The sequence below is a fragment of the Pristiophorus japonicus genome, chromosome 5 (assembly GCF_044704955.1).
Source record: "Pristiophorus japonicus isolate sPriJap1 chromosome 5, sPriJap1.hap1, whole genome shotgun sequence".
Lineage (NCBI taxonomy): Eukaryota > Metazoa > Chordata > Chondrichthyes > Pristiophoridae > Pristiophorus > Pristiophorus japonicus.
In genome coordinates this window covers 250312808-250340649 of record NC_091981.1, presented here as the reverse complement: position 1 = coordinate 250340649, position 27842 = coordinate 250312808, and the positions used below count along the sequence as shown (strand labels likewise).

Below are 27842 nucleotides of genomic sequence, written 5' to 3'. Positions count from 1 at the left end.
TCTGCATCCTGTCTGCCAACCAGTTCTCTATCCACGTCAGTACATTACCGCCAATATCATGTGCTTTAATTTTGCACACCAATCTCCTGTGTGGGACCTTGTCAAAGGCCTTTTGAAAGTCCAAAAACACCACATCCACTGGTTCTCCCTTGTCCACTCTACGAGTTACATCCTCAAAAAATTCGAGAAGATTTGTCAAGCTTAATTCCCTTTCATAATCCATGTTGACTTGGACCGATCCTGTCAGCTTTCCAAATGTGCTGCTATTTCATCTTTAATAACTGATTCCAACACTTTCCCCACTACCAATGTCAGGCTAACCGATCTATAATTACCTGTTTTCTCCCTCCCTCTTTTTTAAAAAAGTGGTGTTAATTAGCTACCCTCTAGTCCATAGGAACTGATCCAGAGTCGATAGACTGTTGGAAAATGATCACCAATGCATCCACTATTTCTAGGCCGACTTCCTTAAGTACTCTGGGATGCAGACTATCAGGCCGCGGGGACTTATCAGCCTTCAATCCCATCAATTTCCCTAACACAATTTCCCGCCTAATAAGGATTTCCTTCAGTTCCTCCTTCTCACTAGATCCTCGGTCCCCTAGTATTTCCGGAAGGTTATTTGTGTCTTCCTTCGTGAAGACAGAACCAAAGCATTTGTTCAACCCGTCTGCCATTTCTTTGTTCCCCATTATAAATTCACCTGATTCTGACTGCAAGAGACCTACGTTTGTCTTCACTAATCTTTGTATCTTCACATATCTATAGAAGTTTTTGCTGTCAGTTTTTATGTTCCCAGCAAACTTCCTCTCATACTCTATTTTCCCCCTCCTAATTAAACCTTAGTCCTCCTCTGCTGAATTCTAAATTTCTCCCAGTCCTCAGGTTTGCTGCTTTTTCTGACCAATTTATATGCCTCTTCCTTGGATTTAACACTATCCTTAATTTCCCTCGTTAGCCACAGTTGAGCCACCTTCCCCGTTTTATTTTTATGCCAGACAGGGATGTACAATTGTTGAAGTTCATCCCATGTCATCTTTAAATGTTTGCCATCACCTATCCACCGTCAACCCTTTAAGTATCATTCGCCACTCTATATGAGCCAATTCACGTCTCATACCATCGATGTTACCTTTTCTTAAGTTCAGGACCCTAGTCTCTGAATTAACTGTGTCACTCTCCATCTTAATAAAAAATTCTACCATATTATGGTCACTCTTCCCCAAGGGGCCTCGCACAACAAGATTGCACATTAGTCCTTTCTCATTACACATCACCCAGTCTAGGATGGCCAGTCCTCTAGTTGGTTCCTCGACATATTGGTTTAGAAAACCATTCCTAATACACTCCAGGAAATCCTCCTCCACCGTATTGCTACCAGTTTGGTTAGCCCAATCTATATGTATATTAAAGTCGCCCTTGATAACTGCCATACCTTTACTGCACGCATCCCTAATTTCTTGTTTGATGCTGTCCCCAACCTCACTACTACTGTTTGGTAGTCTGTACATGACTCCCACAAGTGTTTTCTGCCCTTTGGTATTCCGCAGTTCCACTCATACAGATTCCACATCATCCAAGCTAATGTCCTTCCTTACTATTGCGTTAATTTCTCTTTAACCAGCAACACTACCCCACCTCCTTTTCCTTTCTGTCTATCCTTCCTGAACGTTGAATATCCCTGGATGTTGAGTTCCCAGCCTTGGTCACCCTGGAGCCATGTCTCCGTGTTGCCAATTATATCATATTCATTGATTGCTGCCTGTGCAGTTAATTTGTCCACCTTATTATGAGCGTCGAGGAGGTGCATGGAGAGTCAGTCGGGACTTCGGCAAGAGGCCTATAAAAGGCACAGCAGGGAGTCCGGGGAGCAGTGTCGAGGAATTGCGTCGCTGAGGCGTGCTTGTGCAGCTACAGGGAGAAGGCAAAAATAAGTAGAAAGAAATAGAAAGGTGAAGTCATAGCCAAGGAGGTAAGTGATTGGCTGGTGATTGGTGAGTAGTTTTTCTTTTTTCTCTTCCATAACAGTGAGTAAACTTTAGCATTGTTGTTGCCAATTTAAGTGTATCTAAGGGTTAAGTCATGGCAGGAGAGCTCGGTCACGTGATATGCTCCTCCTGAAGCATGTGGGAACTCAGGGACACTTCCGACTGTCCCTGACGACTACGTGTGCGGGAAGTGTATCCGCCTCCAGCTCCTGACAAACCGTGTTGCAGAATTGGAGCTGAGGGTGGGTTCACTCTGGAGCATCCACGATGCTGAGAATGATGTGAATAGCACGTGTAGCGAGTTGGTCTTACCGCAGGTGAAGGGTCCACAGCCAGATAGGGAATGGAAGGCCAGCAGGAAGAGCAGGAAGGTAGTGCAGGGGTCCCCTGCTGTCATCCCCCTCCAAAACAGATACATTGCTCTGGGTACTGTTGAGGGGGATGATTGATCAGGGGAGGGCAGCAGCAGCCAAGTTCATGGCACTATGGCTGGCTCTGCTGCACAGGAGGGCAGGAAAAAGAGTGGGAGAGCGATAGTGATAGGGGATTCAATTATAAGGGGAATAGTTAGGCGTTTCTGCGGCCGCAACCAAGACTCCAGGATGGTATGTTGCCTCCCTGGTGCAAGGGTCAAGGATGTCTCGGAGCGGGTGCAGGACATTCTGAAAAGGGAGGGTGAACAGTCAGTTGTCGTGGTGCACATTGGTACCAACGATATGGGTAAAAAAAGGATGAGGTCCTACGAGAAGAATTTAAGGAGCTAGGAGCTAAATTAAAAAGTAGGACCTCAAAAGTAGCAATCTCGGGATTGCTACCAGTGCCACGTGCTAGTCAGAGTAGGAATCGCAGGATAGCTCAGATGAATGCGTGGCTTGAGCTCTTTCATAGTGCTCAACAAAAATATATTCCAGTGAAAAAGAAGGGCAGTAAGAGAAGGGATAACCAGCCATGGATAACCAAGGAAATAAAGGAGAGTATCAAATTAAAAACCAATGCGTATAAGGTGGCCAAGGTTAGTGGGAAACTAGAAGATTGGGAACATTTTAAATGACAGCAAAGAATGACTAAGAAAGCAATAAAGAAAAGATAGATAGATTATGAAAGTAAACTTGTGCAAAACATAAAAACAGATAGTAAAAGCTTTTACAGATATATAAAACGGAAAAGAGTGACTAAAGTAAATGTTGGTCCCTTAGAAGATGAGAAGGGGGATTTAATAATGGGAAATGTGGAAATGGCTGAGACCTTAAACAATTATTTTGCTTCGGTCTTCACAGTGGAAGACACAAAAACCATGCCAGAAATTGCTGGTCACGGGAATGTGGGAAGGGAGGACCTTGAGACAATCACTATCACTCGGGAGGTAGTGCTGGACAGGCTAATGGGACTCAAGGTAGACAAGTCCCCTGGTCCTGATGAAATGCATCCCAGGGTATTAAAAGAGATGGCGGAAGTTATAGCAGATGCATTCGTTATAATCTACCAAAATTCTCTGGACTCTGGGGAGGTACCAGCGGATTGGAAAGCAGCTAATGTAACGCCTCTGTTTAAAAAAAGGGGGCAGACAAAAGGCAGGTAACTATAGGCCGGTTAGTTTAACATCTGTAGTGGAGAAAATGCTTGACGCTATCATTAAGGAAGAAATAGCGGGACAACTAGATTGGAATAGTGCAATCAAGCAGACACAACATGGATTCATGAAGGGGACATCATGTTTAACTAATTTACTGGAAATCTTTGAGGATATAATGAGCATGGTGGATAGAGGTGTACCGATGGATGTGGTGTATTTAGATTTCCAAAAGGCATTCGATAAGGTGCCACACAAAAGGTTACTGCAGAAGATAAAGGTACGCGGAGTCAGAGGAAATGTATTAGCATGGATCGAGAATTGGCTGGCTAACCGAAAGCAGAAAGTCGGGATAAATGGGTCCTTTTCGGGTTGGAAATCGGTAGTTAGTGGTGTGCCACAAGGATCGGTGCTGGGACCACAACTGTTTACAATATACATAGATGACCTGGAAGAGGGGACAGAGTGTAGTGTAACAAAATTTGCAGATGACACAAAGATTAGTGGGAAAGCGGGTTGTGTAGAGGACAGAGAGGCTGCAAAGAGATTTAGATAGGTTAAGCGAATGGGCTAAGGTTTGGCAGATGGAATACAATGTTGGAAAATGTGGGGTCATCCACCTTGGGAAAAAAAAACAGTAAAGGGGAATATTATTTGAATGGGGAGAAATTACAACATGCTGCGGTGCAGAGGGCCCTGGGGGTCCTTGTGCATGAATCCCAAAAAGTTAGTTTGCAGGTGCAGCAGGTAATCAGGAAGGTGAATGGAATGTTGGCCTTCATTGCGAGAGGGATGGAGTACAAAAGCAGGGAGGTCCTGCTACAACTGTACAGGGTATTGGTGAGGTCGTACCTGGAGTACTGCATGCAGTTTTGGTCACCTTACTTAAGGAAGGATATACTAGCTTTGGAGGGGATACAGAGATGATTCACTCGGCTGATTCCGGAGATGAGGGGGTTACCTTATGATGATAGATTGAGTAGACTGGGTCTTTACTCGTTGGAGTTCAGAAGGATAGAAGCATTTAAAATACTGAAAGGGATAGATAGAGGCAGAGAGGTTGTTTCCACTGGTCGGGGAGACTAGAACTAGGGGGCACAGCCTCAAAATATGGGGGAGCCAATTTAAAACTGAGTTGAGAAGGAATTTCTTCTCCCAGAGGGTTGTGAATCTGTGGAATTCTCTGCCCAAGGGAGCAGTTGAGGCTAGCTCATTGAATGAATTCAAATCACAGATAGATAGATTTTTAACCAATAAGGGAATTAAGGGTTATGGGGAGCAGGCGGGTAAGTGGAGCTGAGTCCACGGCCAGATCAGCCATGATCTTGTTGAATGGCGGAGCAGGCTCGAGGGGCTGGATGGCCTACTCCTGTTCCTAATTCTTATGTTCTTATGAATACTCTTTGCATTGAGGCACAGAGCCTTCAGGCTTGTCTTTTTAACACACTTTGCCCCTTTAGAATTTTGCTGTAATGTGGCCCTTTTTGCTTTTTGCCTTGGGTTTCTCTGTCCTCCACTTTTACTATTCTCCTTTCTATATTTTGCTTCTGCCCCATTCTATTTCTCTCTGTCTCCCTGCGTAGGTTCCCATCCCCCTGCCATATTAGTTTAACCCCTTCCCAACAGCACTAGCAAACACTCCCCCTAGGACATTGGTTCCTGTCCTGCCCAGGTGCAGACCGTCCGGTTTGTACTGATGCCACCTCCCCCAGAACTGGTTCCAATGTCGCAGAAATTTGAAATCCTCCCTTCTGCACCACTTCTCAAGCCAAGTATTCATCTGAGCTATCCTCCGATTCCTACTCTGACTAGCATGTGGCACTGGTAGCAATCCTGAGATTACCACCTTTGAGATCCTACTTTTTAATTTAACTCCTAGCTCCCTAAATTCAGCTTGTAGAACCTCATCCCATTTTTTACCTATATTGTTGGTACCTATATGCACCACGACAACTGGCTGTTCACCCTCCCCTCCAAAATGTCCTGCAACCGCTCTGAGACATCCTTGACCTTTGCACCAGGGAGGCAACATACCATCCTGGAGTCTCGATTGCGGCCGCAGAAACGCCTAACTATTCCCCTTACAATTGAATCCCCTACCACTATAGCTCTCCCACTCTTTTTCCTGCCCTCCTGTGCAGCAGAGCCACCCACGCTGCCATGGACTTGGCTGCTGCTGCCCTCCCTTGATGATTCACCCCCCCAGCAGTACCCAGAGCAGTGTATCTGTTTTGGAGGGGGATGACCGCAGGGGACCCCTGCACTACCTTCCTTCCACTGCTCTTCCTGTTGGTCCCCCATTCCCTATCTGTCTGTGTAACCTTTACCTGCGGTAAGACCAACTCACTAAACGTGCTATTCACGACATCCTCTGCATCGCGGATGCTCCAGAGTGAATCCATCCGCAGCTCCAGTGCTGCAATGCAGTCTGTCAGGAGCTGCAGCAGGACACACTTCCCGCACATTTCGTCACCAGGGACACTGGAAGCGTCCCCGAGTTCCCACATAGCACAGGAGGAGCATGACACGTGTCCGAGCTCTCCTGCCATGACTTAACCCCTAGATTAACTTAATTTGGCAACAACAATGATAAGGGTTACCTACTGATAAAGGAAAAGAAAAAGAAAAATTACTCACCAATCACCAGGTAATCACTTACTCCTGGCTGGAGTGTCTAGAACTCGGGGGCATAGTCTCAGGATAAGGGGCTGGCCATTTAAGACCAAGATAAGATGGAATTTCTTCACTCAGAGGGTTGTGAATCTTTGGAATCCTCTGCCCCCGAGGGCTGTGGATGCTGAATCGTTGAGTATATTCAAGGCCAAGATAGATAGGTTTTTGAAGTCTCGGCAAATTAAGAGATATGGAGATCAGGTGGGAAAATGGAGTTGAGGTCGATGATCAGCCATGATGTTATTGAATGGCGGAGCGGGCACGAGGGGCCATATGGCCTACTCCTGTTCCTATTTCTCATGTTTCTTATATGTTTCTAATTGCAGTAGTTAATTCTGCCATTTAGCATAAAGCTTAGCTTTTAACTTTTTATTGCCATATTTGAATTCTTTATTAAAGTTGCATTCCTTCTTTTATCCTCCTACTTGTCAGTTGACAAAAAATCTTTGCTGTTATGTTCACTGAAGGATTGTTCCCTTAACCCTGCCCCCTCCAAGTAAGAACTGTAGTTTTTTCTGCCTTAAAAGTCCAACTAGCTACAACCTGAAGAATGCAGCACTGTTTAAATACTTTCAGAAACAGGTAACATAAACTATTTCTGATACAACAATTTACTAAATTATTTCACGAAAGGAAACTATTTACTTATTTACAATTAGAGCTACATTAAATAATAAAAATTATTGGCTATTTCTCCCAGTTATGTATGACAAAAGCTGGAGTACATTGGATGTACATTCAAATGCCAAAGAATTTAGATAGCAGACAGTGTAGTTTAACAACACTTGACTTCCAAAATGGAATGCGAGTTGAAAATGCAACTAACTATATTACAAAGGCAAAATAATGCAGATGCTGGAAATTTGAAATATAAACAAAAGCTGCTGGAAATACTCAGCAGATCAGCCAGCATCTGTGGAAAGAGAAACAAAGTTAATGTTTCAGGTCGATGACCTTTTGTCAGAACTGGAAAAATAGATAGAGATGTAAGACGTTTTAAGCTATATGTATTATGTTTACTATATAGAAGCACTTGCAATCTCACAAAAGAAATGTTAGCAAAGCTGAATTTTAAAATCAGACAGCAACATCCACTCTATCAGTGACTCAGGCTGCAGTGACTGTTTCATTAATTGCTACAGGAAAAAATACCATACAAAGCAGACAGCAATCCATAAAGGAATTTTCAGTAAAACTTGTTAAGTCTGCAATGCAGTGGTCTGAATCTGTTGAATTGCTGGCTCAAATTGATAGAAGCCAATATTGTTTGTTTTGTACAAGGTAGTGATTTCATTTAGAAATAGTAAATACATAGTTTAGAGTCTATTATATAATAAAATTGGACTTCACATTTGTGTAACCTACTCCCAAAACAAAGCAAATATTGGATTATATGCATAAATCCACTCACTTCCTGAAATTACTTTTAAATTATACTAATGGATTCTGTGAGTAATTTATATCAGATTTGTTCTTTGCTCCTTAAAGACTAGAGAGCGCTTATTACAGTTGGAAAAGAAGTTAGAATACAAGTAAAGAAGTTAAGATACAAAGGTTGGACTTATAGGGCTGGAATTTGGTGAGCATTTCTGCCGGGTTTTTCAGTGGTATTCTTCGTTTTTGGCGGAAAACCACCCGGCGGGAATTTCATTGAAGAGTTTCGCCGGCGGTTTTGAAATACCGCTGGGGAGCGGACCGTCGGCGTGCACCGCCAAAAAACCGCGACCCCCAAGTTTGGTCATAGCGGTGACCCGTAGGTGAGTAGAAAAAAAACGCCCACGAGAAACCAGCTGGAGCTCGGCGGTATGTATGAAGCCCAGCAAAAAGTTAATTTTTTTTTTTATTCTTCTGCAGCGATTCAGTGGAAAAGGGTCCTGAGAATGTTTTCCTATTTTTTATTTTTTGTTTTATTGAAAAATATTTTTTGTGTTTTACCTCAGCCCAACTTACAGCCTCGGTCTTAATTTCTGCCAAGAATCCGTGTAGAACACCAATATTTCCCACTGGGCGGATTTTTTTTGATTTTTTGATTAATTTTCTGCTGGCCTTAATTTAATAATCTTAGCGTTTTTTTGGGTGGTATACCAAAGGTGGCGGTTTTTCACCAAATTCTAGCCCATAGAATAGTCAGTTGAAGAAAGATACAACCTGTCAACATGATCGCGAGGTGATCAATCTGGAATGGCCTTGTGGTAACACATGTGCGCCCCAGTCTTTCTCCGAGAACGTTCTAATATACAATACTTTCTGTCTGTCTTATATACATTGAATCACTCATTATATTATCTAGAGCCTGCTTTTTTTGTGCCCGTATGTCAATAGATTTCAATGTTTCCCCAAGCCAAGCAGCCTCTTAACCACTCCAGCACATGTCAAAATAGGCAGAAACAGTCACCCAATGGTTCCCATTCTACGATCCCATAACATAAGACATGGATGTACAAGTACAATTACACAAACTGCTGACAATAACAGTTTTGCAGGTTTCCACAGCAGAGCAGGTCTCCAGTCATCCTGGTTAATCCTTGCCACTGGAGAAAGGCCTAGCTCTGTCAAGCCCTTGTGGTGGCTGATGTGCAACGGTCACAGGGATGATGGCAGCTTCCAAGCTGTCAGTCAAATGAGCCAAATTCTTTTCTAAATTTTAATAATTTCTTCAGGAAGTCTGTGCACCTTCCACCAACTTTGAATTCTGGATAACAAGGCAGCCCTTGCATGTCGCGTTCTAATGATGCAAATGCTGGGCAATGTGTCGGAGGATGTATTTCCCTCTTTTACATGTAGTTTGGATGCGCCCTCTACATATGGGCAGATACGCTCAGTCTCTATTGGAACCAGCTCCAAGGAAATGGGGAGGGGGCACAGAATGACAGGGATGGGACACAGTGCAACCCCGAGCAATTTTATAGGCCCGTCAGTTTCGTTCCATCAAACAAGTGAAGAAAGTGAGCCAGTAAATCTAGGTTTTTTTACCTTGTAAACATCCTTGAACTCTTCTTTAACAGCAAAAAAAGGCTGGATTTTATTGTCATTCAGTTTTTGTGCCAAATGAGCAAAGGGTGGATGATTCTGTAAATAAAAAAAAGTTTTCCAATTTGCGTGATTGCAAAATCTCAAAAATCCAAAATGCACAACACCAACTCTAATATCAATATTTGTTCAACGTGACCACATTAGACCAATTCCCAACCTATACAACATTTTGATTTCTACAATTAAATTTCTATGCAAATCTGTTATACCACATCTCACAGGGCTGGGAAACATCTTACCGATTCAACACTGAGAAGACACACTGGATCCAGCTGCAACACTGGCAGGGTTGCCAACACTGGTTGGACATGTTCCTGGAGGTTTGATCATGTGATATTTTATCACATGATGTTTGATCGCGCAGCATTCAGTCACCTGACAGTTGATCACATGACATTTGACCACATGACAAATGCCTACTGTTTGCATGTGTTAGTGCATTTACTTCAGTTGAGTGTCTCAGTCTCACCAGGCACCAAATAAAATATTTATCTTTTTGATTTGTAGAATACAAAGATTTCAGTGAGATAAATAACGACATGACTTATAAATCAAGGAAGAACAGAAAAACATTAGAATGATTTAGGATAAGAATTGTTTAAACAAAGACTGCTCCTGTGATGTTTCGACAGCATCGGCCATAATGAGAAACACCAAGTAAATTCCAAAGTTTCGATGAAACATCTTCGCTATAAGTAACTTCTAACTAAGTTTTTGTGCAATACATGGCAAGCTATAAAAAGAATAAGTAAAACCAAAACTAAATCAATTCACTGAGTCCCACACCCCACCGCAGAAACCCAGCTTCCGGGAGATGCAGCACAGTCCTCAGGGAGAGCCACCAAAGCTGCCTGACTCCGTTAATAAAACACATTATACAACAGAGCACAGGACAGGCTGACATGAACTGCCCCCCCCCCCCCGCGCCCCACCTGCTGGGTTCATCCAGCAAGGGACTGCGGCTGGTGGCTCCTCTCCATCCTTCCCTCCTTAAACTAATATGGCAGGGATGGGAACCAATGCAGGGAGACAGAGGGAAACAAAAAGGAGACAAAAGCAAAAGACAGAAAGGAGATGAGGAAAAGTGAAGGGCAGAGAAACCCAAGGCAAAGAACAAAAAGGGCCACTGTACAGCAAAATTCTAAAAGGACAAAGGGTGTTAAAAAAACAAGCCTGAAGGCTTTGTGTCTTAATGCAAGGAGTATCCGTAATAAGGTGGATGAATTAACTGTGCAAATAGATATTAACAAATATGATGTGATTGGGATTACAGAGACGTGGCTCCAGGTTGATCAGGGCTGGGAACTCAACATTCAGGGGTATTCAACATTCAGGAAGGATAGAATAAAAGGAAAAGGAGGTGGGGTAGCATTGCTGGTTAAGGAGGAGATTAATGCAATAGTTAGGAAGGACATTAGCTTGGATGATGTGGAATCTATATGGGTAGAGCTGCAGATCACCAAAGGGCAAAAAACGTTAGTGGGAGTTGTGTACAGACCTCCAAACAGTAGTAGTGATGTTGGGGAGGGCATCAAACAGGAAATTAGGGGTGCATGCAATAAGGGTGCAGCAGTTATAATGGGTGACTTTAATATGCACATAAATTGGGCTAACTAAACTGGAAGCAATACGGTGGAGGAGGATTTCCTGGAGTGCATAAGGGATGGTTTTCTAGACCAATATGTCGAGGAACCAACTAGCGGGGAGGCCATCTTAGACTGGGTGGTGTGTAATGAGAGAGGATTAATTAGCAATCTCGTTGTGCGAGGCCCCTTGGGAAAGAGTGACCATAATATGGTGGAATTCTGCATTAGGATGGAGAATGAAACAGTTAATTCAGAGACCATGGTCCAGAACTTAAAGAAGGGTAACTTTGAAGGTATGAGGCGTGAATTGGCTAGGATAGATTGGCGAATGATACTTAAGGCATTGACTGTGGATGGGCAATGGCAGACATTTAGAGACCGCATGGATGAACTACAACGATTCTACATTCCTGTCTGGCGTAAAAATAAAAAAGGGAAGGTGGCTCAACCGTGGCTATCAAGGGAAATCAGGGATAGTATTAAAGCCAAGAAAGCGGCATATAAATTGGCCAGAAATAGCAGCGAACCCGGGGACTGGGAGAAATTTAAAACTCAGCAGAGGAGGACAAAGGGTTTGATTAGGGCAGGGAAAATGGAGTACAAGAAGAAGCTTGCAGGGAACACTAAGACGGATTGCAAAAGTTTCTATAGGTATGTAAAGAGAAAAAGGTTAGTAAAGACAAACGTAGGTCCCCTGCAGTCAGAATCAGGGGAAGTCATAACGGGGAACAAAGAAATGGCAGACCAATTGAACAAGTACTTTGGTTTGGTATTCACTAAGGAGGACACAAACAACCTTCCGGATATAAAAGGGGTCAGAGGGTCTAGTAAGGAGGAGGAACTGAGGGAAATCCTTATTAGTCGGGAAATTGTGTTGGGGAAATTGATGGGATTGAAGGCCGATAAATCCCCAGGGCCTGATGGACTGCATCCCAGAGTACTTAAGGAGGTGGCCTTGGAAATAGCGGATGCATTGACAGTCATTTTCCAACATTCCATTGACTCTGGATCAGTTCCTATCGAGTGGAGGGTAGCCAATGTAATCCCACTTTTTAAAAAAGGAGGGAGAGAGAAAACAGGGAATTATAGACCGGTCAGCCTGACATCGGTAGTGGGTAAAATGATGGAATCAATTATTAAGGATGTCATAGCAGCGCATTTGGAAAGAGGTGACATGATACATCCAAGTCAGCATGGATTTGTGAAAGGGAAATCATGCTTGACAAATCTTCTAGAATTTTTTGAGGATGTTTCCAGTAGAGTGGACAAGGGAGAACCAGTTGATGTGGTATATTTGGACTTTCAGAAGGCTTTCGATAAGGTCCCACGCAAGAGATTAATGTGCAAAGTTAAAGCACATGGGATTGGGGGTAGTGTGCTGACATGGATTGAGAACTGGTTGTCAGACAGGAAGCAAAGAGTAGGAGTAAATGGATACTTTTCAGAATGGCAGGCAGTGACTAGTGGGGTACCGCAAGGTTCTGTGCTGGGGCCCGAGCTGTTTACACTGTACATTAATGATTTAGACGAGGGGATTAAATGTAGTATCTCCAAATTTGCGGATGACACTAAGTTGGGTGGCAGTGTGAGCTGCGAGGAGGATGCTATGAGGCTGCAGAGCGACTTGGATAGGTTAGGTGAGTGGGCAAATGCATGGCAGATGAAGTATAATGTGGATAAATGTGAGGTTATCCACTTTGGTGGTAAAAACAGAGAGACAGACTATTATCTGAATGGTGACAGATTAGGAAAAGGGGAGGTGCAACGAGACCTGGGTGTCATGGTACATCAGTCATTGAAGGTTGGCATGCAGGTACAGCAGGCGGTTAAGAAAGCAAATGGCATGTTGGCCTTCATAGCGAGGGGATTTGAGTACAGGGGCAGGGAGGTGTTGCTATAGTTGTACAGGGCCTTGGTGAGGCCACACCTGGAGTATCGTGTACAGTTTTGGTCTCCTAACCTGAGGAAGGACATTCTTGCTATTGAGAAAGTGCAGCGAAGGTTCACCAGACTGATTCCCGGGATGGCGGGACTGACCTATCAAGAAAGACTGGATCAACTGGGCTTGTATTCACTGGAGTTCAGAAGAATGAGAGGGGACCTCATAGAAACGTTTAAAATTCTGATGCGTTTAGACAGGTTACATGCAGGAAGAATGTTCCCAATGTTGGGGAAGTCCAAAACCAGGGGTCACAGTCTAAGGATAAGGGGTAAGCCATTTAGGATCGAGATGAGGAGAAACTTCTTCACCCAGAGAGTGGTGAACCTGTGGAATTCTCTACCACAGAAAGTTGTTGAGGCCAATTCACTAAATATATTCAAAAAGGAGTTAGATGAAGTCCTTACTACTAGGGGGATCAAGGGGTATGGCGAGAAAGCAGGAATGGGGTACTGAAGTTGCATGTTCAGCCATGAACTCATTGAATGGCGGTGCAGGCTAGAAGGGCCGAATGGCCTACTCCTGCACCTATTTTCTATGTTTCTATGTTTCAGTCACCAGAGACCAGTTCACATTTAAAGGACACATGGTCTGCTTGCCCTCCTCCCCCTGCTCTTATTGATTCAAACCTGGATCCCAATTGTCCAATCATGAATGTTGCAGGCTGGACTGGTTAGTAGACAGAGAAGAGAGAAGAGAGTTGAAATTCTCAGGCAGAGAATTTCCTCTTGGCTGGTTTAGCTCGATGCCGTAACTTCATTGGAAGGGCAAAGTCACGGGGTCACGGGATGGGACCAGCTACAAAGAAATTCCAGGTCGCTTCTGGGAGGCGGGGAATGGCTGAGACAGTCAAAGAGTCTCCTCGTGCAGGTATGACAGTGGGGGCGGGAATTAAAAGTCAGGACCGCTGTGGCATGCAGGAGCGAATTCCACAATCTGTGAATGCAAACTTCTCCCTCGGGTTGCTAACAGCACTGCCCAGGCGAGAAACCCTCAATTCCCAGAGACTCCTGGACAATCTGGGAGGGTTGACAACCTTGGTGGAAAGATCAAATTGTCAAGTTTGTTGAAAGCAGAGTTGACAGAGTAGCACCTGAGAGATCAATCGCCTGTTCCGGGAGAATCCTGGGCGATTGTGAAGGTTGGCAACCCTAATCACTGACCTGTCAGAGTACTGGAATGAAAACCGGCTCCATATCATAAAGATATGTTTGTACTGATGTTTTACAGGATATCCCCTGTACTACATTCTACAGCCAGCAATGTTTTCATTATTTATTGGATGTGGGCATCGCTGGCAAGATCAGCTTTTATTGCCCATCCCTAATTGCCCTTGAAAAGGTGGTGGTGAGCCACTTTCTATGAAAGCCAAGTGGCTTGCTAGACCATTTCAGAGACCATTTACGAGTGCTGTGGGTCTGGAGTCACATAGCCAGACCAGGTCAGGACATTAGTGAACCAAATGGGTTCTTATGACAATCTGGTAGTTTCATGGGCACCATTATTGACACTAGCTTTTTATTCCAGATTTATTTAATTAACTGAATTTAAATTCCCCAGCCGCCGTGGTGGGATCTGAACTCACACCTCCAGATCATTAGTCTCGGCTTCTGGATTATTGGTCCAGTAACATAACCACTATGCTACTGTACCCCCATTAGGTTAGATTGGTTCAATGCTAGATTGTCATAGCTTGTGGTCTCAGATGCACATAGGTGACCTGAAATAAAAACTGAAATACTGGAAATGTATTGGAAATCATCTGCAAGTTCCCCTTCAAGTCACCTACCAACCTGACTTGGACATATATCACCATTTCATCATTGTGGCTGGGTCAATATGCCAGAGTTCCTGACCTAACACTAGGACTAGCAGCAACACAAGGACTTGCAGTGGTTCAGGAAGGTGGCCCACTATCCACCTTCTCAGGGTAACTACAAATGGGCAATAAATGCAGGTTTGCCAGCGTCGCCACATCGCAAATACAAATATTAACACAGTCGTACCAATTAGTGATAAATTCATAGACTGTGCTAAGGACTAATGTCCAATTTAAATGACAGTAATTGAATCACACCAATCCAAACTATACTCAAACTAAGGTTCTAGAAGACGATGGTTCTAATACTGTATAACCCAATATGAAATATCTATACTGTACATAGATTTAGGTTTTAACAGAAGAGCAACGGAAGCTTTTTCCTTAAAAGAGCTGTATCGTCTATTGGAGATTTTTATGTTGAATCTGACAAGATCAAAAGCAAGCTTACATGATGACGTCTTGCTGTGTAGACACCTTGAGTATCGAGGTGGCATCTCCCAGCACGTCGCAGCTTTCTGCTGGGTTTCCCATCTTCAACAAAGCGAAGTCCTGCATTACTGTAGAAGACAAGCAGTCGAGTGACATTTCGCCAACCGATTCTATCCTGTAAGATAAAGCAGATTTAAATAAACTAAATGTGTTTATTTATTTTGAAGAACAGTTTTACTTGGGGCAGCAGGGAAAAGAGAAAGGATGCAGAGACAAATTTGGACATTGGATTTTAGAGGTCTGTGCCATGCTTTAGAGAAAAGCATTCTGCATGTCAACAGAGAATTACTGCGAATGTTACAGAAAAATGACACTGTAGCTGTGAATGAGAACTTCCTGTCCAGCAAAGACAGGTTCAGCATTCTACACTATCAGATAGGAAGGAAGGAGTGGCAGCACACCATGTCCATACAGTCTGGAGATCAATCAAACTGATGTACCTGATGCTGCTGGTGTGTTGCAGCCAAAGTCCACCTGGCATGAAAAGCTCGACTATATCAGCCTACTGCCCACCAGGAATCAAGGCCTATTCAGGTAGGCCCTCCATTTTGGAGATAACACGTTAATCCAAGGTACCTTGCTAACTGAATGCATGGATTTTGATGCAAACCATGGAGCAGCGGGTTCAGTGATTCTATAGGTAATGTGTTTCTACAGCAGACTGTTCAAATTATGGTCTATGAGCCAACAGCGGCCCACAGTTCTATTTGCACTTTCGTTTCTTATTTGTTGCTTTGCCTTGTTTGAATTCTAATGGTCCCCTAAGTTTGGTAAGGATTGTTTTATGCTGCTGTCTGATTGGTTGATAATTTAATCTAATACTTACAGCTTGAGATAGATACAAGTTAATGGGAACATTGATTTAAACCTGTGGCCTGTGGGGATCTATGGTATGCATCGAAACAGTCCGCAAAGACAAAAAGGCTTGGACATGATCTAGGTTGTAGCACTCTGAAAACCCAGAGCCTCCTTTCTACAGCAGTAGCTTCTATTCCAAAGACATGTTCAACCTAGCAATCGGGACACCAACTATTGCCAGTGAATACTCAAGCCAGAGGTTGGGGAAGAATGCGATGTGCGATCACCCAACAGTTACGCTGATGCTAAGTCTTTCCACTCGCCTACAACCACCCAGAACTAGACCGCAATTACAAAAGGGCTGACTGGCCTCCATTCAGACTGCATTTATTTGAAAAGATCTCTCTCCTTCTGACCCGCAAACCACAGATGAACCAGAAACAGATGGAAAATGCTTAAAACATGAGCAGCAGAGGCAGTATTGCTAATCAAAAAGGCACTTTGCGACAGGACTGCTGCGATACTGCAACACACTGAAGAGCGATAAAGCTAAAAGAACAGATAGCGGAGGGATTACATTCAAACACTTGCTTCAAAGAGACAGAAACTGCTAAAAACTGCCTGCAAGCCAAGATCTTGAATCTCTTAATGGGAGACTCTATGAACAAATGGGACCATTTATGGCCCCTAAACGCTTCCATGCACAGGTTAAAGGCAAAATAAAGACACGTCTACACTGCATAGTCTTGGCCGCAGTACAGAGACAGCAATGGAGAAAGCTGACCTCTTTAAGTATCATTTCTATAGCATTCATGAAACTGTGAAAGATTTGACAGTTTCCAGGACAAGGCAGTTGTTCAAAACCCAATGAGAATTGTTCCAACCACGAGGGATAGCTTATGCAAGCAACATGGCAGATGTTGGATCAGAAGGCCACACAAGGTCCTTGGCCCACCCACCACTGTTTCTAAACTCCAGCTGAAGCTAAGGAGTATATGTGGAAGAACACCGGGGGAAGATGACATTATAAAATGCCTGCTGTGCAAAACAGCTGCCACAATGATGGCAATGTTTCCAGACAGCTTCACTAAAACCCTAGTGATGGGCTACTCCCCACTTGTTGGAAGTCAGCAGTGCTGACAACGATACACGAACCAAGTGAAAGATTCAAACGACCTCAGAAAACACTGTTCATCAGCTCACTGAGCTTCTTGGGAAAGCTCCTGGAGACAGCTGTCACCTACCACCTCCAACGCTGCCTCAAGCACAATCGCTTTTCAGCTCAAGCCAAGCAGCTTCCATAAAACGAGTGCCCTCTTACTCTCTTGCTGGATACGGGAAAGCCTTTGATAATGGATGGGGGAAGCCTACAAAATGCCGTTGGCAAGCATCATGTCCCCAATAAACTGATCCAATGATGCCAGTGCAAAAGATCTCCTGACACTATACAAAACGTATAGGGGTTGATTTTGACTCGTTTCTTCTGGCATTAACATCCTCAAAAAGGGGTTGATGGTCTTATCGCCCCGTTAATACCAGAGCTGAGGCTGGGGCCATTTTAAACGGGGCCTGTGTCTATGGGTCCAAAGCACCTGCCTGATTCAGGTGATAGACCCCTTTTAATATAGAAATCAAGGTTCTATGATGTAAATAGGACCCCGATTGCCATTTTAGGTATGAACTGGTTGAAGCCTGTGCAGTTCAGGCTTCCACCAGTTCCACGGGCGATGGAGGAGAAGAGGCTCAGCAAAGGTAAGTCTTGAGTTATTTTTATGGGCCCCACAAGAGTTAAAATTCCCCCTAATGTGCTCCAGCTGCAAGCCCCACTTACTATTCCAGCTCGCAAAATGAAAGGAGACGCATCCGCTTGAAAGTCCTGTGGGAGATGTACAGGAGCTCATTAGCCCAAATTAATTTACTGAAGGCAAACATATAGCTTTTGTCAGCAGGACAACTAATTAAGATCAAAAGCCTCAAAAGGATATGAAAAGGCCTGCTTTACTCATGTCTTTCAGAATTGTCCCAAAACATGTCACAAACAATGCAACTTTTTGAAGTGTAGTCACTGTTGTTTTGTAGACAAAGGCCGCAGAAAATTTGCACACAACAAGATCCCATAAGCAAGAATGAATCTGTTTGTGGTGGTGTTGATCAACAACAATTTGCATTTATTTAGTGCCTTTAACGTAGTAAAACATCCCAAGGCTCATCGCAGGATCGTAATCACACAAAAACTGACAGCCAGCCAAAGAAGAAGATAATAGGATGGGTGACTAAAAGCTTGATCAAAGAGGCAGGTTTTAAGGAGCGTTTTAAAGGAGGAGGGAGAGGTGGAGAGGTTTAGAGAGGGAATTCCAGAGCTTAGAGTCTAGACATCTGAAGGCACAGCAGCCAATGGCGGGGCAATGAAAGCGGAGTTTGCAGAAGAGGCCAGAGGTGGAAGAACACAGAGTTCTTAGAGGTATGTAAGGCTGGAGGAGGTTACAGAGACAGGGAGGAGCGAGGCCATGGAGAGATTTGATCAGGGGGATGAGAATTTTTAAATCATGACATTGCCGGACCGGGAGAATGTAGGTCAGCGAGCCCAGGGGTGACGGGAGGTCAGTCAGTGTGCCCCGCGGGTACGGGAGGTCAGTTGGTGAGCGCATCACGGGTACGGGAGGTCAGAGGGTGCGCCCCGTGGGTACGGGAAGTCAGTCGGTGAGCACCGCGGGTACGGGAGGTCAGTCGGTGAGTGCCCCGTGGGTACAGGACGTCAGTCAGTGCACCCCGCAGGTACAGGAGATCAGGGGGTGAGCACCGCGGGTACGGGAGGTCAGTCGGTGAGCACCGCGGGTACGGGAGGTCAGTCGGTGGACACCGCAGGTACGGGAGGTCAGTCGGTGGGCACTGCGGGTACGGGAGGTCAGTCGGTGAGCACCGCGGGTACGGGAGGTCAGTCAGTGCACCCCGCGGGTACGAGAGGTCAGTCGGTGGGCACCCCGTGGGTACAGGTGGTCAATCGGTGGGCACCGCGGGTACGGGAGGTCAGTCAGTGCACCCCGTGGGTACAGGAGGTCAGTCGGTGGGCACTGCGGGTACGGGAGGTCAGTCAGTGCACCCCGTGGGTATGTGAGTTCAGTCGGTGCACCCCATGGGTACGTGAGTTCAGTCGGTGTGCCCCGCGGGTACGGGGGGTCAGTCAGTGCGCCCTGCGGGTACAGGGGGGTGTCAGTCCACAGGTCGGTGGCCCAAAAGTCAAAATCATTCCCTCTGTGTGAAAAAATTATATCTGAATGGTAATTCACCTTTTCGCATCGCATCTTGAACTTTGTCTTACAATTTAAACATTGATTATTGGGCCTCTCTCAATGATCCAGATTATCTGTTCCTTTTAGAATGTTAAATGCCTCAATAATTTGCCTTCTTCCAATATAAACATTTGTCCTGCTCCATATTGCCTGGACGGGAGAATTTTAGCTATGAGGAAAGATTGGATAGGATTGGATAGACTTGGCCTGTTTCCCTTAGCAGAGAGGTCAATAACCCGGGGGATTAGATTTAAAGTAATTGATAGGAGGTTTAGAGGGGATTTGTCGAGAAATTTTTTCACCCAGAGAGTGGTGGGGGTCTGAAAGATAGTAAAGGCAGAAACCCACACCACATTGAAAAAGTACTTAGATATGCACTTGAAGTGCCGTAACCTACAAAGCTGCGGACCAAGAGCTGGAAAGTGAGATTAGGCTGGGTAGCTCTTGGTCGGCCGGCGCAGACACAATTGGCCAACTGGCTTCCTTCTGTGCTGTAAATTTCTATGATATGATATTTAAAAGTCTTACAGATCCAGCTGATAACTTTCTAGTAAAGGGTGTACTGTTGATAAAGTCAGATCTGTTGTTCTGCCTATTTGGGACATTAAGGGAGTTACCACAGTACGGTGCTTCCAGCGGGAAGTGCTGTTCACAGCACACATCCCTGGCTCCCAGTCTGTGTTTAAAATCATAGGCTGCGCACCCGTGTTTTCCAAGGTGCACTGCCTGTCGAATCGGGCTCCCAACTGGAAGCGCAGATCACAGAAACACCCACATTTTAGGTTAAAATTGACCAATTATTGTACTGATATTTAAACATTGAAGTGTTTACTACTTACACCACAGACCGCAGCCTGCATTATAGCATCAACACCACCTTCAGAAGAGTTCAGACTTGCTGCAATAGTCTGCTTGCCTACAAGTGTGTTGAACGTTGCTCCATCGTCGGTCAACGGTAAAACATTTTTGAAGCTAAATTGATTTGTGCATGTCTCACCAGCTGTGCAAGGGTTTGTTTGTAAGGTACCGAACCCTAAAAGGGAACACATTTACAGGTGAGCAAATATTACCAGAGCTAAATTTGACAAAGTAGAGAAGAAGAATTTTAAAAAGTATGGAACGAGAAAATGTCATTCAAACCATCAAACTCAAACCTCTGCAGTTTAAAAATGAATTAAGAGACATGGCATTAAACTGACTTTGCTAAAAGTCAACTCTGCATAACCTCTGTGGGGAAAATAATCTATTGATTTTTGTGTTGTGTACTCATGTTCTTTTATATAATTTCAAGGATCTGGATCATAAAAACAAAACGTAAGGATTTATTTTTTCACCAATTCTGAAATCAGATGTTATCATCAACATTTCATTCTTCAATTCAATTCCCAACATCTTCATTTTTTCCAAGTCATCCTGTGTGGAAAGGGAGAGATCCACAAGATAGTAGAGATCAATAGGATAATCCTCAACTCCCTTAAAATGTGCAGAAAAGGTTTGTGGTTCTCCTGAAAAGAAACAAAAATGTTAGTGCTAAAAATTCACAAATATGAAACATAAAAGTACCATCTACAAGATTTACTGCAGCAACTCGCCAAAGCTTCTTCGACTGCCCAAACCTGTGACCTCTCCCGCCTCGAAGGATAAGGACAGCAGGTCCATGGGAACACAATCACCTCCAAGTTCCCCTCCAAGTCACACACCATCCTGACTTGGAAATATATCATTGTTCCTGTGTCATTGTGGGGTCAAAATCCTGGAATTCCCTCCCTAACTGCACTGTGGGAGTACCTTCACCACACGGACTGCAGCGTTTCAAGAAGGCGGCTCACCACCATCTTCTCAAGGGCAATTAGGGATGGGCAATAAATGCTGGCCTTGCCAGTGACACCCACATCTGTGAATGAATGAAATAAAAAGACAAACGGTTTAAATTTATAAGAATACAGTGAAGTATGGAGGGGTTACTGCATTGTTTGAAGAAGAGCAAGGGGGTTCTGGGCCAGCATTCTCCTCCACGATCCCACCGAAAACCAGGCCGGATTGCAGCGCAGAATGATGGAAAATGCAGGCGGTGGGGGTGGGGAGCCGTGGGGGGGGGGAGGCGTGGGGGGGTTGATACCACCAGCTCACCATCTTGATTACAATTTCCCACCAATCGCCGGGACTATTGCTGAACGTTTCACCCGCCACTGGGCCTGTGTGCCTAGAGGATTTACCTCTCATGACCCCATTCACCACCACTTCCCAAAGCCGCTATGGGGAGGTAGTGGTAAACGCCAAGAGCCGGCGATGTCGATCCTCGGTTCACCTAATGGGGAGAGAGGTAATTGAGGGCAATCACATGACCTCCTCTCCCTCCACTTCAAGCCCCTATTACCTCCTTGTGTAGGCCCCTGTGCCAACTGAGGCCTACTAGGGTGCCAATATGTCCATCTTCAGGGTGATTCTGCCCTTTTCACTGCCTGCCTGCCTTTCCCGGGATTCACAGCCAGGCAAGGGCAGCCTCAGTCTTTGTGGAAGGAATCCTGCTGGGAGCCCGCTGTGCTGTGTTAAGGAATCTGTTTCATTGTGCAGTACCAGCAAACGGAGGTTATCACTGTCAGACTTTAATAAGTGGCAAGTTTAGACACAAGTTCATCTACATCACAGGATGCCCAGTACATGTCATGTGTTTTAGACTATGTTGAAATGGGGCTGGGTAAGAGTGAGCTTTCAGAAGAGTGATTTAAGGAAATTGCACCACAGTTCAGTCATTAGTGAATTATTGAATTCTTAGAAAGTGGTAGGAGGAGCCCAATAAAACTCCACGAAACCAGCTCTCAACAAAGAATTAGATAATCATAATACTACATGCAAAATGATTGAAGACCACCTCAGCTTCTGTCATCTCACATCCTTTTCTTTCTTTTTCTGAAGTGAAAATTCTGATCAATTTGTTACATTTGGCAGAAATAATAGAAAAGCAAATTATAATTTAAATGGAGAAAAATTGCAAAGTGCTGCAGTACAGAGGGACCTGGGGGGTCCTTGTGCATGAAACAAAAAAAGGTTAGTATGCAGGTACAGCAAGTGATCAGGAAGGCAAATGGAATGTTGGCCTTCATTGCAAGGGGAATAGAGTATAAAAGCAGAGATGTCCTGCTACAACTGTACAGAGTATTGGTAAGGCCACACCTGGAGTACTGCGTACAGTTTTGGTCTCTGTATTTAAAGAAGGATATACTTGCATTGGAGGCTGTTCAGAGAAGGTTCACTAGTTGATTCCGGAGATGAGGGGGTTGACTTATGAGGATAGGTTGAGTAGGTTGGGCCTATACACATTGGAGTTCAGAAGAATAAGTGGTGATCTTATTGAAATTTATAAGATAATGAGGGGGCTCGACAAGGTGGATGCAGAGAGGATATTTCCACTCATCGGGGAAACTAAAACTAGGGGGCATAGTCTTAGAATAAGGGGCCGCCCATTTAAAACTGAGATGAGGAGAAATTTCTTCTCTCAGAGGGTTGTAAATCTATGGAATTCTCTGCCTCAGAGAGCTGTGGAGGCTGGGTTATTGAATATATTTAAGGCAGAGAGACAGATTTTTGAGCAATAAGGGAGTAAAGGGTTATGGGGAGCGAGCAGGGAAGTGGAGCTGAGTCCATGATCAGATCAGCCATGATCTTATTGAATGGCGGAGCAGGCTCGAGGGGCCAAATGGCCTACTTCTGCTCCTATTTCTTATGTTCTTATGTTCTTATGTTCTTACGTTTCAAAATTAAGTTTGAATTACTTTACCAGCTAGCTATCTCCGAATGGTTTCTAATTTGACACTTATTTTATTCCAATCTGGGAGATGTGTTAACGTTTCTCTCTGTTGTTAACTCTGTCATAATTCCAGTGTTTTACACTGAGAAACCTAGGTGACCAACGTCCATAACACCAAATGTTAACCGAGACTGAAAAGATTACATAAAAACATAAGAACATAAGAAATAGGAACAGGAGTAGGCCATACGGCCCCTCGAGCCTGCTCCTCCATTCAATAAGATCATGGCTGATCTGATCATTGTCTCAGCTCCACGTCCCCGCCCGCTCCCCATAAGCCATTTTCCTCTTATTGTTTAAGAAACTGTCTATTTCTGTCTTAAATTTATTCAATGTCCCAGCTTCCACAGCTCTCTGAGGCAGCGAATTCCACTGAGAGAAGAAATTTCTCCTCATTTCAGTTTTAAATGGGCGGCCCCTTATTCTAAGACCATGCCCTCTAGTTCCAGTCTCCCCCATCAGTGGAAACATCCTCTCTGCATCCACCTTGTCAAGCACCCTCATAATCTTATACGTTTCGATAAGATCACCTCTCATTCTTCTGAATTCCAATGAGTAGAGGCTCAACCTACTGAACCTTTCCTCATAAGTCAACCCCCTCATCCCTGGAAACAACCTAGTGCACCTTCTCTGAACTGCCTCAAAGCAAGTATATCCTTTCCTAAATATGAAAACCAAAACTGCACGCAGTATTCCAGGTGTGGCCTCACCAATACCTTGTATAGTTGTAGCAAGACTTCCCTGCTTTTATACAACAACCCCTTTGCAATAAAGGCCAAGATACCATTGGCCTTCCTGATCACTTGCTGTACCTGCAGGGGAGATATAATGATCGAAATCAGGAAGTTGTGATTACAAGATGCCTGAAAGGTCAGAAGGAGGAGGAGCAAACTAAGGTACGTAGAGAGTTCCACAATCTTAAGGTCCTGGGAAATAACGAGCTGGAGTAGGAGATGGTACATTGAGTTTTGATTCAAACACAAAGAGGATTTAGACAGGAACAGTGTGCAAGATGACATATTGGTAGCTGAGAAAGAAAAAGAGAGGCAAGGTGAGTGGAGCACTGACTACAGTAATTTTGTTAAAGGAAAGAGAGACAGGAAAGGTCTCCTTCCTCCCTACCACCCGAGGAGTAGAGAGTGAAGGCTAGAGGTAAGTCAAGGAGCGCCTCTCAGATTGAAGCTTTTACATCTTTCCTGTGTGACAGAATATTAGAGAAGTACTGTACCACAACATCCTCCCAGCTGTAGAAGTGATATTTCATTCTTGGGCAGGCGTCATAGTAAAATAGAAACTTTTGAAGAAATATTTTAAACAAAAATGGACATCGAGCTTCATGGAATTAGCTTTAGAATTCTTCATGTTCAATAGTTCTTGTGCGGTGATTAGGCATTCATGTACTTACAGACATATTGGAATTAACTTAGTGATGGTATCGAACCAGAGCAATCATATCTACTGAGCAATTTAAACAACTGGTCAAGTTCACAACTCTGAAATTCCACAGGTTGTAATCCTGGAAAATGCTACTGGATCACCCCCAATGATGCTCTCTAGTATTGACCCCACTAGATTTTGTAGCGATAGTGAGAGGCCACCTCATTTGCATGGGGTAGGTAAGCACAAGCCCGAGTGCAGGCACATATTTGGTATCCATCTTCCCCATGTGCCCAGACTCATTCCCCCCTCCCCACTGCCCCCGCCCCCCACATCCTCATAATCATCCCTAGCACTGTTCAAAGGAAAAAACAATTCCTCTTCGGGGGTCCAGGACACTTGCCAGGCCCAGTTCTTACTGGGGAAGCTCACGAGCCCTTGTGGAGGGCAATACGCCTCGCCTTACTGAGCATGTCAACTGCAATACCAAATCCTTGCTGCTGGGCCCACACAAGGCTCATCGCTTGCCTCGTAAAGGCAGGTGGAAATTCTACCCCCTACTAGGCTCTTCAGAAGCACCCAAACATGGCGGAGACCTGACATTCCTGCCTCTTCCATGGGGATTCCACCTGTCTCCCACCAGAGTTACAGCAGGAGACTGGCGGAAAGCCTGAGGAGTTTCATGGCCCATTACTTAGCAGTAGACATAAAAGGAAGCACCATGAACTTTGGAAATCTGAAATAAAGACATGAAATGCTAGAAATCAGCTTCTATATTGAGAAAGATGGATTAACATTCTGAGTATAACTTGTCATTAGAACTGTGTTCAACAGCTTTTTTTAAATAATTACACTTTGCATATATATTTAAAGGAGCAGAAGGGTTGATGATGAATAATGATGATGACTATTAACTTTTGGAGCATTTTCCAGGCTTTATTGCAGTTGAAGTACCTGATCGTAATTTCACAGTTAGCTTCTGTGGTCGAATTTGTACGATATCTTCAGGTTTTATCTTCTCACCGCTTACAGAGCCAGCCAGACTATTATTGACATTTACTCTCAGTGAACCGTTGGGATTTTCAATATCTTCCATCGAACATCCTCTCTTTCTTAATGATTCTATATCATCACAGCGTGCCCCTGTTAATTCTTCCTGCTGCAAGAACTCCTAGAAAAAAGGACAAATTAGGTAAGTTCCTGTGCTTCAATGGCAAAAAGGCTCATAGAAATTATCATCATGATATAGAACCATAAAAGGTTGTTTCCCCTGGCTGGGGAATCTAGAACTAGGGGACATAGTCTTAGGATAAGGGGTTGGCTATTTAAGACTGAGATGAGGAGGAATTTCTTGACTCAGAGGATTGTGAATCTTTGGAATTCTCTGCCCGAAAGGGCTGTGGATGCTGAATCGTTGAGTATATTCAAGGCTGAGATGGATAGTTTTTTGGACCCTGTAATGCTCACAGGTTTGTGGAGCTGTTCCACTGTGAGTGGCTTAGCCAGTCATGTGATGTTCACCAACCTCAATAAAACCCCAGTTAACTGAGTTCAGTTTCTCCATGATGAGGTGTGCAGTTGTGAACCTGGTGGATGAACTGATAGTGTTCAGTTTGATTGTTAAACTTTTGCTAATAAACCAGTTTGTTCTTTACAGCAAATTTGTAGCTGTGAATTCTTAAGCAAAGAACTCATGAAGCAAATACACTACAGACTCTAGGAGAATCAAGTGAAATGGGGATTGGGTGGGAAAGTGGAACTGAGGATAAAGATCAGCCATGATCTTATTGAATGGCGGAGCAGGCTCGAAGGGCTGTATGGCCTACCCCTGCTCCTAATTCTTGTGTTCTTATCTTATGTTCTTATGAAGTTTACAACACAGAAGACCATTCTGCCCATCATGTCTTTGTTTTAGTTAGAGAAATCCAAAACTAATCACATTATCCTGCTCTCTCCCCATGTATCTTCCTCTGACTCAAACAGTTATACAATTTTCCTTCAAAAAATGCAAAGCTCTGTCTCAACTATTCCCTATTCTATGGTCTAGCAACTCTACAGAAAGAAATTTCTCTTAATCTCTCTCTTCATTCTCTTTGTGACAAATAAATTGAGGACCTATTTTCATTTACTTCCCAACTAGAGAAAATAACCTTTCTCTTTTCACATTATGAAAACCTTTCATAATATGAAAAGCTTCTATTAAATCTGCTCTTACCTGCTTCAGTGCAAATAGTCCTAATATCTTGCCTCTCCTCATTAATATATTTTCTTATCCCTGGTATCTTCCTGATGAATCTATGCTTTGTTCTCTCTTCCTTGCTCTCTTTTTTTTTTAATGGAGCCTCTAAAATTGCACAGCAGTCTAATTGTGGCCTACCCAAAGTTTTATACATATCATTACATCTTTAGATTTATAAAGCCCAAAATGCCATTTGTTGGAACATTGGGCATGTTGAACCATGGAGAAGGAAGAGGCAGAGAGCTTGATGGGATATTAAGGCTAGCTTAGCATATAGTTTAGGGAGCAAACACTAGGGCTCAATTTTCCCCAATGCCATTTTTTGGCGTATTGCCAGAATTATGTTCATTTTCTTTGGTCCCGACTACTCCAAAAAAACAACTTACTAGTTTCCCCGTTCTAATTTTTGAAATTGGCACCGCACAGCCTGTCCTTTAGCTTCGGGGGGTGGAGCCTAATGTCTGCACCGGAAAAACAATGCCCCCAACCCCCCACCACCCACCTTCTGCATAGGCGCAAAAAAAAAAATGCCATTTTTTACGTGACTGCTATGGGTGCACGCGCCCAGTACAGTTCCCGGTCTGCATTCGGCCATTTTGAAGGAGCCAGTTGTGTGTGAGAACTTTAATTCTTAGTGGAAAATACAGAGCTGCAGTTCAATATGCAACACGGCTCAAGGACCAAAAATTTCTCACAGGATGAAGTGGAGGCACTAGTTACTGTAATTGAGGCCAGATGGCACGAGCTGGACACCAGCAGAGATCACGTAAAAGTTTCACCCAAAAGAAATGAAGAAACGCTGGAAACAACTTGCAGAAGATTACTGTGCAATGGTGACCACCCCGAGATCTGGAGGCCAGTGTAAAAAGAAGTGGCAGGACCTTGGTCAAGTAGTTAGTATAAGTAATCTTTTCATTTATTCACTGGAATTGCAATTGTAAATATGACCACCTGTATGCCCCACCCAGCAGAAAGACACCCTCTCTAAAAAGTTATATTTTCATCTTTGCAGGAAGGTGGCACACAACAAAAGGGAAAGAACTTGACAGGAGGAGGCCCGGCAAATCTGCACCACTGACACCCTTGGAAGGGAGAGTCGTTGCTTTGATGGGTCCTGCCTGGAGAAAAGCAACCACCACTGCACAAGCTGGGCCCACACGCATCATCATCATCATCAAAAGCGGTCCCTCGAACGAGGATGACTTGCTTCCATGAGTTCACAGGTGTTTC

General features: G+C 44.1%; 1 protein-coding gene across 1 annotated transcript in view; it reads right to left on the bottom strand.

Moving 5' to 3' along the window:
• The window catches only part of LOC139264669 (integrin beta-1-like), a 174930-nt gene that overhangs the window by 56801 nt on the left and 90287 nt on the right, over positions 1–27842 (bottom strand). Inside the window, exons 4-8 of the mRNA XM_070881540.1 lie at positions 25328–25544; positions 20523–20693; positions 20028–20221; positions 15060–15215; positions 9205–9300 (exon numbers count right to left, since the gene is read on the bottom strand). Of these exons, the coding sequence (XP_070737641.1) occupies positions 9205–9300; positions 15060–15215; positions 20028–20221; positions 20523–20693; positions 25328–25544 (834 nt within the window). The remainder of the gene's footprint in view (positions 1–9204; positions 9301–15059; positions 15216–20027; positions 20222–20522; positions 20694–25327; positions 25545–27842) is intronic.